General features: G+C 43.0%; 1 protein-coding gene across 1 annotated transcript in view; it reads right to left on the bottom strand.

Moving 5' to 3' along the window:
- Positions 1 to 12,186: 12,186 nt before the first annotated feature.
- The window catches only part of LOC108936648 (type II inositol 3,4-bisphosphate 4-phosphatase-like), a 97,495-nt gene continuing 96,451 nt past the window's right edge, over positions 12,187 to 13,230 (bottom strand). The window contains exon 22 of the mRNA XM_029249992.1: positions 12,187 to 12,361. Coding sequence (XP_029105825.1) covers positions 12,187 to 12,361 — 175 coding nt within the window. The remainder of the gene's footprint in view (positions 12,362 to 13,230) is intronic.

Here is a 13,230-nt window from a genome sequence, read left to right as displayed (position 1 = left end):
TGGCACGGCTCCAGCCTTTCATAAACCCAATTTTTTTAAAAATGTCATAGGTGGACTGTAACAAAAGGAGGCCGAGACGGTCACGTGCGGTGCTCGTGAGGAGGGGTTTATTAACGGGCAGGTGTGTCAGTGGACAGAGGGGAAAAGGGGGCACAGGGAGCTGGTGTCGAGGGGTGGCGCTCCGGGAGGCGCTTAATAAGGGTCGGGGAGGTGCTCCAGCTTCGTCTCTGGCATCCAGGCTTCACGCTCTCTCTCCCTCTTACTGGTCCGCCCGAGGGAAGAAATAGATGGCTTGCTTAGATTCCCCTGTCGTTGCTCCGCCCCCCGCTCCGCCTGGCCCTTAGCCCGCCCTGGCGTGTTACATAGACATAAAAGCAATAGTATGGCACGCAGCTTAAAGTGAGTTTGGAAGAAGTCAGTCGGTAACAGAGAAAGTGAAAGTAGAAGCTCTGAGGCTGATGCAGCAGAAAATTACCAATGGTGTCAAATACCAGTTGGAAACTGAAACAGTGGCATGAGAGAAACATATGAGAAGCGTAAGAGCGTGCTGCGAGATCAGACAAAATCGAGTGCAGAAGCCACTTCGGAGTGTACAACTCATATGGCTTACTACCACGGTGACACATGGAATGCTACTGCTCCTGTTTCCACTGGCCACTACCAGGGGGCAGTGTGTGACTGCTGCTTTCCAGACATGTTGGCCCCACCACCCACCCTGGCACCTGTCTGTGTGGGTTTCCTCCAGGTGCTCTGGTTTCCTCCCACACTCCAAAGACACGCTGTTCCGGTTCCCCCACAGTGTGCGAGTGACAGAGAGAGTGCGTTCCTGGATGAGTGACCCAGTGTAAGTACTGTATCTAGCAGTGTAAGTAACCATAGTGAATAAGGTGTGTGCTTCCACTGGAAGTTGCTTTGGAGAAAAAGTGTCTGCTAAATAAGTGAATAAAAAAAAAAAAAAAAAAAATTCTCCAACACCTCCATCCCTCTGTCTGTCCATGCATCCAGCATCAGTAACCACTGGTCCAACTCAGGGCTGTGGTGGTCTGGAGCTTATCCTGAATGCAACAGGTGCGAGGCAGGGAACACTCTGGACTGGACACCAGTTCGCCACAGTGCAATGCCTTCTTTATTTTATTCATCCTGAACTGCATTAACATTAAAACCTGTTTGAAATGACTGAAAGTACACACGTGGCCCCAACAGCCTCATATTCAGTCCTGGCTGCAGGCTGATTTACCACATAAACACATCCAGTGTCTGCCAGTTTCTGACCACTTTCAACTTTGTCATCTTTAAGTTAAAATCTTTAAAATGTGACCATAGATATCCCTTGATTTATTTAGAAGTCAGATTCCAATAAAAGTTTTTGGCAACGGCTACAGTGGCTGTAACAAACGACAGCTTCTACCCACATGCCATGCAGTTACGCAACACCCAGCCACACAAAGCTGCAGAAGACACACAGCACAGTAAATGCGATGACTTGATAATAAAGTAAAATGCCTTGTAAAACAAAATTTTTTTATTAACTTTGAGCTACATTAAAATTAAAACTACGGAAAACAAGAGCAACATTCTTCATCTTGTTAAGTACCTAACCCGAGATGAGCTGTAAACACTGTTGGAGAAAGCTGATCTACAGTGCCGTGAAAAAGTATTTGCCCCCTTCCTGATTTTTTATTTTTTTTGCATATTTGTCACAGTTAAATGATTGAGATCATCAAACAAATTTTAATATTACACAAAGATAACCCGAGTAAATACAACATGCAATTTTTAAATGATGATATCATTTATTAAGGGAAAAAAGCCATCCAAACCTACCTGGCCCTATGTGAAAAAGTAATTTCCCCCTAAACCTAATAACTGGTTGTGCCACCCTTGGCGGCAACAACTGCAATCAAGCGTTTGCGATAACTGGCAATGAGTGTTTCACATTGCTGTGGAGGAATTTTTATTTTTTTTTTAATTCAGCCACATTGGAGGGTTTTCGAGCATGAACGGCCCGTTTAAGGTCATGCCACAGCATCTCAATCGGATTTAAGTCCGGACTTTGACTAGGCCACTCCAAAACCTTAATTTTGTCTTTTTTTGAGCCCTTCAGAGGTGGACTTGCTGGTGTGTTTCGGATCATTGTCCTGCTGCATAACCTAAGTGCGCTTGAGCTTGAGGTCACAAACTGATGGCCAGACATTCCCCTTCAGGATTTTCTGGTAGAGGGCAGGATTTATGGTTCCATCAATTATGGCAAGTCATTCAGGTCCTGAAGCTGCAAAGCAGCCCCAGACCATCACACTACCACCACCATGTTTGACTGTTGGTATAATGTTCTTTTTATGAAATGCTATGTTAGTTTTACGCCAGATGTAACGGGACGCACACCTTCCAAAAAGTTCAACTTTTGTCTCATCAGTCCACAGAATATTTGCCCAAAAGTCTTGGGGATAATCAAGATATTTTTTTAGCAAATGTGAGACGAGCCTTTGTGTTCTTTTTGGTCAGCAGTGGCTTTCGCCTTGGAACTTTCCCATGGATGCCATTTTTGCCCAGTCTCTTTCTTATTGTTGAATCATGAACACTGACCTTAACTGAGGCAAGAGAAGCTTGCAATTCTTTAGATGTTGTTCTGGGTTCTTTTATGAGCTCCTGGATGAGTCGTCGTTGCGCTCTTGGAGTAATTTTGGTAGGCCAGCCACTCCTGGGACAGTTCACCCCTGTTCCAAGTTTTCTCCATTTGTGGATAATGGCTCTCACCATGGTTCGCTGGAGCCCCAAAGCCTTAGAAATGGCTTTGTAACCCGTTCCAGACTGATACATGTCAATTACTTTGTTTGACTTTTTCACATGGGGCCAGGTAGGTTTGGACAGCTTTTTTCCCTTAATAAATGAAAGCATCATTAAAAAACTGCATTTTGTATTTACTCGGGTTATCTTTGTGTAATATTAAAATTTGTTTGATGATCTCAATCATTTAACTGTGACAAATATGCAAAAAAATAAAAAATCAGGGAGGGGGCAAATACTTTTTCACAGCACTGTAGGGCAGTTCCACTATCCTGCCGTTAGGCAGTAAACAATGGCCGGAGACAACAAAGCAGGTCACTTTCACTTTGAAATGGAAAGTAATTTCATAAAGTAGAATGGTGATGAAAATACAATTTAAAAAATAAATAAACTGGAACATCTGCATATTAGAAAATGTACAACTTGAATGTTCATAACGCGAGGATCCACTGTAATTTTTCGTAAAAAATAAAGAGGAAAGAAACATTTTTGCTGGTCAGAACAACAAGATTTTAAGAATGTAGTCAGTGCATATAAATTGATTGCCACGCCCATGTCATCAGCATAATGGGATACACCTAGGGCTCGATAGCTTAAAAGGCAGAAGCGAACGATGAGGGTTGCGGAACCTTGTTCGCTGATCGCTCACTCGCTCTGAGTCAGCCTACCCTGTACCCTGTACCCTGTACCCTTTGCCCGTTTCCTGAGACCGCTCCCGCCCTGAAACCCGATCCGCTCACTCGTGTTCTGACCCACTGCCTGTTTTCCCGACTCCGATACCGGATTTCCTGGTTTAACTCGTTTGCAGTCCGAAGACCCTTGCTTGTACCCGACTTCGATTCCTGTCTAGTGTCTGAATAAACCCCTGTGCACTCTGCACTTGAGTCCGCCCCTTCCTTCCGGGACGAAAGCCATGACAACGATGGGTGTGATTCCTTAATGACATGAGTATTTGTGACTTTCTAGAAACGCAGACATACACAACACATCTGAACTGAAAAAACAGTTACTTGTTACTGTACCCATCTTGGCAAACATTATTAAATGATATACTTAAGCACCTTTCGGGTATACAGCCTTTGCTACATAATATAAAACTATCAAAATTGCATGTTTTCATTACAAGAATTCTATTAAGGTTCTCTGCTTATTATAAAGCAGTAGCAGCAACTTACAGTCCCACCTAAAAGAGTGTAATGCTTTACAATTGTTTGTTACTCTCGCCACAAATCTTCAAAAATTTTTCAAAGTTGTCCAAAAATACTGTAGCACTTCTTTCTTCATAAATTTCACAAGCTGGACAGACACTGGAGGTCTTGGCCTACACCATTAAACAGAGATGCTGAAATTATGCAATTAAAGTGATGAGAATTTAGAACTTCATGTGTAGTTTGCTCTGTTTTAGTCTCTCTTTGGTAAAGGAATACCTTATTGCAAGCTTACCTGATCTAAAAAATAGTTTTTGATGTCATACCAACTCCTATCCAAATCCACATTTGCATCAAACACAACAACCTCCAATTCCAGAATATAACACACCATTGATGCACTGACGCATTTCTCCTGCAAAAGACAATACGGTTATGGAAAAGAGCCACACAATTTGAGCAGCTCAAAGGTTTCCTGGTTTATTTCGTTATTACTGTATGATTTCATTACATAGCCAACACATGAACCCATTTATTCAACATAACTGTTACACTGGCCCATGTGCAGGGGCAGCAGTGTTTCTCCCTTCTTTCGAAACAACAATTTTCAGGCTACAAGTCAGCGCCTTTAATCATTCTGTAAACTGCAGTTTTTAACACTGGGACATGTCAACAATTAGTCATTGTTAAGACAAAGTCTGTCACATCACCCGACTGTCACATCAAGTGCAACACAATAAACACAGAGTAACACGTACATAAAATGCCATTTAAAGAATGCTCCAGCCTTGACTGCATTTTTCATACATACAATGAATACATGCATGCAGAACGACAAAAACAAAAACAATACTCACATCATAGCTTGGGGTATAATAAGTGCCGTTATGATCCCATAACCTGAAGGGCTACAGAGAAAATAAACATGAGTATATTTTTAGTTACTAAATTATTGTTACCGACAACTTCTAGATGGCACTTTTTGATGCAAGCATGAAAACAAGTGCAATCAAGTAAAACTGAAATAAGGCAACAAGCTACTCTAGTTACATTACTCCCATTCCAGGCTTCCCTAGGGCATGGAGTGTATTGATGTTGTTCATCGGCTTAAAGAAATCTCCAGACAACACAAACTGTTGTCATTTCTTTAAGCAGAGTGAAGGACAAAGTAAAGCAGAAAAGCTTAATACCATCATCAAAATTCATTTGTATGTTTGAAACTGTGTGATGTTACAATAACAGCAGTCAGTTACTGTATTTAACTTTACAAAAGACTTTGCGGTTGAAATTGGCAGCAGACTAGTATTAACTGCCAAACGAGGTCTGATTTCATCGCTTTAAGTGAAGATTTTCTCATTTTAACAGTCCATATTTACATGGTATTTTCCACAGTTCTGGGGTGCCCGATCAAAGCGTGATCATCTTACTTCAATCAGTTTCCTCTGGTCACTGAGACGTTTCTGGATCTCCTGCAGAGTTCCTGAAGCTTCAGTGCTGGGAAGAAGGGCGCCCACACAGCTGGGGGAAAACATGGTAATGCGCGCAGAACAAAAGCCTGTATGATCAGAGCAGTCCTGCACAAGCGGTTAGTGCACTCCTCACCCAGTCTCCTTAGTCATGTTTCCATAACCTCAAGAAAGGGCCCATGGGCCATGATGTGCGACTTAATTACAAAGCAGTTACTCCCACTAGTCTAGACTAGGGTATCCACCAAAAATATAAAATGCAGGTCTAGACCCAAAGCACAAGGAAGGAGGAAAGCAAGGGGATTTCAAGTACAGATTTAACAAGAAACAAGTCGTGTGCAGGATCTCTGATTTCACCGGGGATATTACAATCAACCGGCGCACACTGGCCCAGCCACTAGGGTCATAAGGGCCATAAACGTGCTTTTCGCGAGCTCAGCCATCACCTTACCGCGGCGATTCCCGTGTTGTTGTCACAGCATCGCGAGAACAGGCGAGAACAGGCAGGGCGGAACAGGGCGGGGTGTGGAGTGTCGTACCTGACGACGCACAAATACATCCAGAGCTCACAGCTGAAGGGACCGTCCTGGCAGCAGTGGGACCCCCAGCAGACACACTCTTGTCTCACACTTTTCTGAAACATGCGGGTTGTTTTTAAAAAGAAAAAGAAATATCACACACGAGAGGTTACAATGCAACATCATCTAAGGGAACCGGCAGCCTACAGACAGACGTCCGTCGCGACTGTCTGATGATGTGCTGTCACTAGATTATTATTAACTGTATGCACAGACACGTCGTAGGTTGGTACGCAACTACTTAGTCAAATTGGAAGAAAACTTGAACCATGCGACTGCTTCTCCTTAGTTAGCCTAGGCTAAGGCATGTGCAAGCCGACTGTGTTGTGTAACGGCAGGTCTCACAATCTTGCTAAGCAAAGTTGAGAGTTGAGAGAACTAAGGTACGACGAGGAAATTATTAATTACATTACAGCGGCTGGAGAGACTGAGAGCGCGTTACCTTAGCGATGGGATCCCGGGGCCGAGCGCAGAGCTTTCCACAAACGAAAGAGAGCAATATCAAGAGTGCACTCATGGGTGGGACGAAAAGCGCCTCGCGATTAACGATTCCCGGACCTGGGACTGTGCGAGGAGGCCGTCCGTTAGGCAGCGCCGCGCGCGCGCGCTCTTCCCGCTACCGCGCGCACATGGTCAATCCGTGGCTTCCCGCGAGTTTGAGCGGCGCGCGCGCACGCACCCGCGCGAAACGTCTCGGCGCTCCGGCGGTTAGAGAGTCGCGCGCGGGGCAGGAGCGGAGAAGGCGTCGGCAGTCTCTCCGAGGTCAGAAGGTCTTCTGGAGAACATCCAGCGCGGATTTGTTGCTTGCAGCGCGCGCCCACGGAGGTTTTGCCGCCAGCAGCAGCAGCAGCAGAAGCAGAGCTAGAATCAACCGTTCTCATTCTGCAGGAGGAGGAAGCGCCTCCCAGCGACACTGTGGGCAACACAGCCCTCGAAAGCCTGATGTTCAACCTACACAGACAGAGTATTTGTGCAGAACAGCTGCTGCGTTTGTAGAAACGCGCTGCCTCGGAGTCTTTAGCAAGGGCACAGCGCACTGAATGGGGATAGTCTAATGGTTTGGACCAACACAGACTAAGGTTCCAGGTTCCAGGTTCCAGCCCTACTTCCAGCTGTAGTACACTGGAGCGAGGTATAATTTACCCTAAATTGCTCCACTGACTTACCCAGCTATATAAATAAGTAAGCTTGTAGCTGTAATAAGTGTGATCTCAACATTGTAAGTTGCTTTGGAGAAATAGAAAAGTAGCAGCTGAATGAATGGGTGGAAATGCCTTCCAGGAGGGACACTGTCACCCAACCTTCCGGAATTGGCTCTGTTCCCCTGAGTACGCGAGACCAGGGCGCGTGGCGGTTTGGTCCCCGGGAGCATCGTTCGCAGTGTGACATGGAGCAAAAGGTGCCGATGGCCCGCTACTCTGGATCCTCATGTTTTCAATATTCAGCTCACAAATTTTTGGGTATACAAACATGTTTCTTCCCCCCACAGTTTTTAAAGTAAAAAATTTCTTTACCATTATATACATGTACATTTATAATTGCATTTCTAGTAAGAGTTCAGTTTCTGCATCCAGTGACAGATGACAGTAAAGAGTAATGAAACGGATGGGGAGCACGGACCCACTTAGTTCAATGCTCTTCCACGGAGTTACAGCTTACATCTGTTTTATTTTTCTCTTCAAATTTCCAACTGAAAATACAGAATTCTTGCAAGATTTTTATTTGCAGAGCGCCCTGTAAATGGTATCCTGTACAGTGGAGTAGTGTACTGTCTTTGGACCCAAAGGTTGCAGGTTTGAGATTCACTTCCAGCTGAAGAAGCCTTCAGCAAGGTACAGACTCCAATAAAGCTGCTCTAATAAAGTTACCCAGCTGTATAAATGAATAAATAAGTGTTTTCACCATACAGTTCACAGTTCGGATGAGATTCTAGATTAGATGAAATGTTTCTAGATAGGAAACAGCACTTAATATAGCTTTCCTTACTTGGTCCAGGATTGTTCTGCAAGTGCTTGAACTGAAATAATCTGTGCCATATGTTCACGCTGTTGTCTGACTCACTGGAATTTTCCAGAATTTTCCTGTATTTTCACAGTCCCAAGAACATAACGACTTAGAATGAGTTACGGAAAAATGGCTTAATTGCTAATATGGTTTTTTGTGTGCGGTAGAATAAATTCAATTACACATTACTGTTTTTATGCTCAAAAAGTCTAATTTAGCTGTCATGTCTGCCATGAGCAGTTAGACACTAACCACCAAATATCTGCATACAACTTGCCTGGCTAAATGCAGCGCAGCTGTTCCTAGTGATTCAAATGGAGAAGAAGCTATAAAAAGCAAACAAGAAGCTGCAGTGTTGTGACTCCATTATCAGCTGTCTAGTGTGATTCTTGTATGGACCTCATGCCCTGGTTACCTACTTGGGTCTGTTCCTGTCCAGTCTGTATGTAACTGCTGTCCTAGTCTTGTGTCTCAGCCAGGACTAGGTTTAACCCATAATTTGGTGTGCTTGTCCTGTTCCACTCATGGTCCTTTTTCAAAGTGCCTTGTGTTTCACTTTGCTCCGATTCTCCTCTCACCTGCACTGTTGGCTTCCAATTTATGTCCATATAGGGATGTTACACTAATACATGTCTGTGTGAGCTCTGGATGTGACAGTAGCATCATAATATCCTTGGTCCTCTAATTGTAATATATACACACTGGCTGAAACTGCTTGTCCTGAGCAGGGTCGCAGCAAAGCGGAGCCTAACCCAGCTACACAGGGCGCAAGGCTGGAGGGGGAGAGGACATGCACAGGACAGGATGCCAGTCCATCGCAAGGCACCCCAAGCAGGACTCGAACCCCAGATCTTGCAGAGAGTGGGACCTGGCCAAACCCGCTGCACCACCGTGTCCCCTCGTAATATATTATACTGTAATATTTGAAGGCTATAAATAGATTACAGTAGGGTAATGTAAGAACAATTCAGGTTTACAGTACAGTGGCCTCTGGAATTTATACAGCAGAGTAATTTTTACTTTATCAGATCAGGTTTAATATTTTGATGAAGGGTACTACAGCAGGAGATGGGATCCTGTGAGTGGAATGAGGCAGCTCTAACCACTATGGCACCTGCTGGCCCCAAAAGTACTTGAAAATGGAGATCCAATAATAATAAAAAAACATGTGAAGGAAACATCATAATGCTCTTGGGTGAATATTTGTTTTAACAGAATCGTATTTGAGCCTGAGGTCTCCCTGATTTATTTTGTAATGACAGCTGTTTATCTGCACTTTATTTGCACTTTATTTCTGCTTTATGAGAATATACTGTTATATACTATACTATATACTGTTTTTTTGTTCATCTTTATCACAACTGTCTAATTTTGGAGGCCGCTGTATTTACAGGCCGTTGTAATTCTTCCTGGTTTCTTGGGGTGTAAAATAAATTCAGTGTGTACTTTTTTATGGGTGCAATTACTTTTATTTTTGTAAATCTGTAGCATTTACATTTACATGTATTCATTTAGCAGACGCTTTTGTCCAAAGTGATGTACATCTCAGCAAAATTACAATTTATGCATTACATTAAGAGAAAGAGACACAGCTGCAGACATGAGTCTCAAGTAAACCTAGTTTGTTCCCTATCACTTGCTGCACCGAGGTTCATCGTTCAAGTAGGTGCATAAAACACAGGGTAGACAAATCCTGATACCCTCCTACCAATTCTTTTTTTTATTATTATAATATTATAAGATACACAAGCAAGCAAAAACAATGCCGGAGTAGTGGCTGATAAAAGGCTTTATCTGGTGATGCTCATGAAGTTACGGTGCATGAACATTTACACCGTACATGAGCTGGAGTCCGGAAGGGAGTCCGGAAAAGGTGAGTTTTCAGACCCTTCTTGAATGTAGACAGAGTTTCCGCAGTTCTGAGTGAGAGGGGAAGGTCGTTCCAAGTACACTGACAATTAGTTGAACTTTGGACGATTTTGAATAATTAAAATATTTTGTTCCATTTATGTTCATGCTGCTTCTGTATTTGTCTTGTGTGCAGGCCAATTAAAATTTATTTTTCTGCTGAAAGACTGCCTCATTTCTGCTCAAGTAAGCTCCACTGCAGAGACCTGCAACATTCCAACAACCCAAAGCACAGTGGAAAACAACCTTTTTAAAGGGGGGCACAGTGGCACGGCAGGCTTGGCCAGTGCCTGCTGTGTGGCGGGTCTGGGGCTCGAGCCCTGCTTGGGGTGCCCTGCAGCGGACTGGTGTCCCATCTTGGGTGTGTCCCCTCAGCCTTGCGACCTGTGTTGCCAGGTTCGGCTCCCGCTTGCCACGACCCTGCTTGGGACAGTTGGTTTTAGACATTGGTTGGCTGGCTTTTCCATCAACTATAGCATCCATGCTCACAGCCCATTGTTCCATATGTCTACACTGTTTTTTTTTTGTTTTTACTTAACAGATGCAATTTCCAGGTGATGAAAAATGAATGCATAACAAAAGGAGTAAAAATTAATGAATATTAAATAATGAAGGTAGTGCCATACTTGCTTGTTCCTCCTCAAGAAATTGCATTCCCGTTGAATAAATAATTAAAAATTGTAATGTGTAAGAGTTTGGTCACACTTTATAGCTTTAAACTTTTTATTGCACAGAAACAAGTATCAGATATGAAATCCACATGTCCAAATGAGTTAAAAAAGACAAAACTCCTGAAATGGTGCATAGTACTTAATTTATCACATCACTATAATTTCTGATACTCTGGGAACCTGTATTAATGCCTGTAAGATTAAGGAAAGAATATTTCAGTAGGCAGCGAAAGTCAGCAAAATGGCGTGAAGTAAACATTATCGCCACTTTTTGTGCATGTCTTGCTATGGAAAACCAAAAAAATACAGAGGTTTTACATTTACAAAATGGCATCATGTACTGTGTACAGCACATCTGTGTGATAACATCTATAACACATACAGTATAATAACCATACTGTTTTAATCTTCATTCCTCAAAAATGTTTGTGTGGAGAGAGAACTCTTGACACTTAAGTTACAGTTCAGTCATCATCAGAAGTTAATACAGAACATTTAATTTACCTGATGCTTTTCTCCAAAGCAACTTATAATGTTAATCTACCTGCAATTATTTACCCATTTGTACAGCTGGGTAATTTTTACTGGAGTGATTTAGGGTAAGTAGCTTGCTCAAAGGTACAACCACCAGAGGTGAGATTTGAACCTACAACCTTTGAGGCCAAAAGCAGCAATGCTAACCACTATTGTTCTAGCTCTCCCTTGAGTTAAGCCAATCATCACTTAGCCGGTGTGGATTCCTGAAGTTATTTCAGCTTACTGGACTGGTGTGGCTTATACAAAGAGAGCTTTTCTCACTGGAACACTTTTTATCCTCCCTTCCGGTGTTCTCAAGTTTCAGCTTTCCCGTAAGTTCCATCTGGAGGTCGGTAGCACTTGGGAAAAGCCATCAGCTGAAGCACGTTGAAGGCATACTTCCTGCATTTTACATTCTTCTGTACATTCTCAATCCGGCATCCTTCTCTGGTACACAGAAGGGAAAAAACAAGATCTTGATATTTCATCCTATATATTGTCCAGTTATATTAAATTTGACATGGATTCAGGTATTTTGATCTACAATAGCAACAAAAATAACATCACTTCTCAGGGACAAAATAAAAGTGTTCTAACAAAAGTCTTCAACATCACTAAATTAAATTTGTAATTAAACTGTGCTACAGGTTTTATCCAAAGAAAAAAGTACTGTTGTGTGTTCAATGCCCCAGATGAAATTCTGGGATAACAAAAATTAGTTAAAATGTTGGTAGTGCTTTTAGTTATATCTGGTATTCCAACAAGTCTTGAAATTATAGACTTGGAAAGGAACTTTGACCAAGTCATACAAATTCCGTAAGTCAGTTCTGTTCTGATGATTATTATGATAAACGCTCACATGGTAAACACACTAGTGTTTGTGTATATACATTCAGATTAAACAATCACTTTACCTTCAATATAAATTTGTCTTTGGGGTTTATATTAGTTTCTGCTACTGTACTTAAGAAAAATAGATTCTTCTGAATCTTGCTGTCAGTTCAATGCAGGGCTTTGAAAAAAAATTTAAAAATGGTATGCAAACAATGGATTCCATGACAATTCAATAAAATCACGCAATGAAAACTGTAATTATTGCATTATTTGTGGTTTATTGATATTTTGCAAGCAGAAAGACAAGACTTAGAATGAGCCACACGACCAGCAGGTGTGAGCTGACTAGCAGCAAGGCGACAGGGTAGAAATGGCGGGAGGTTGGTTTGCTTTCCGCTACAAGGCCTGCCTCAGGGTCGGCCCACTGACCAACTTCTCCCTGGGAGAGCCGGCTGTCAAACAAGCCAAGAACAGACAGAAGACCAGTGGGTTAGAAAAGGCATCTTCAGTAATGCCCCAGACACAGAAGCACGAAGACCAGTGCAGGGGCACCAGTATGGAGAGAAGCCAAAAGGTACGCACAGGAACTCACACAAACCTGGGGATGCAGGGCTAGTGTGTTTACAGTGAGATGAGCTGCTGGTGAACAAGAAAAGCTCCACAAATACAGAGAGTAAGAAAGAGAAAGATGAGGCTAGTGCCATGCAAGCAAGGCCAAGACATCACGATATTGTTTATTGGTGTGGGCTGGGAACCCTCATATTACAAATCCCTAACCACTATATTACCTGCTGCCCTCAAACCTGTACACAATGCCTGTATGCAATGCCAATGAATTTTTAAAATTCATTCAATGAACAATTAAACATAAGTCTTTGTGGTTCTTGTAGATTTTCAGGCATTTCATTTAACTGCCATTGTATAGAAATTAGCATTGGCTTTGTTTCCACCTGCCATTCTAGCATGTAATTTCACACACACATACACACATTTTCAGAACCGCTTGTCCCATACAGGGTCGCAGGGAACCGGAGCCTAACCCGGTAACACAGGGCGTAAGGCCAGAGGGGGAGGGGACACACCCAGGACGGGACGCCGGTCCGTCGCAAGGCACCCCAAGCAGGACTCGAACCCCAGACCCACTGGAGAGCAGGACTGTGGTCCAACCCACTGCGCCACCGCACCCCCGCATGTAATTTCAATTATAGTGAAAAACAATCAGCCAGTGTTTGTGTGTTTTTTTCATATCAGAGGGAGTCAGAAGACTTTCCTTGTTTGTTTTTACAGATATCCAGAGACGAACTGCTAAACACACCAGGCA

The sequence above is a fragment of the Scleropages formosus genome, chromosome 3, assembly GCF_900964775.1.
Source record: "Scleropages formosus chromosome 3, fSclFor1.1, whole genome shotgun sequence".
In the NCBI taxonomy this organism is placed as follows: Eukaryota; Metazoa; Chordata; class Actinopteri; order Osteoglossiformes; family Osteoglossidae; genus Scleropages; species Scleropages formosus.
Note: the sequence above shows the minus strand (reverse complement) of the source record. Positions and strands in the feature narration are given on the sequence as shown.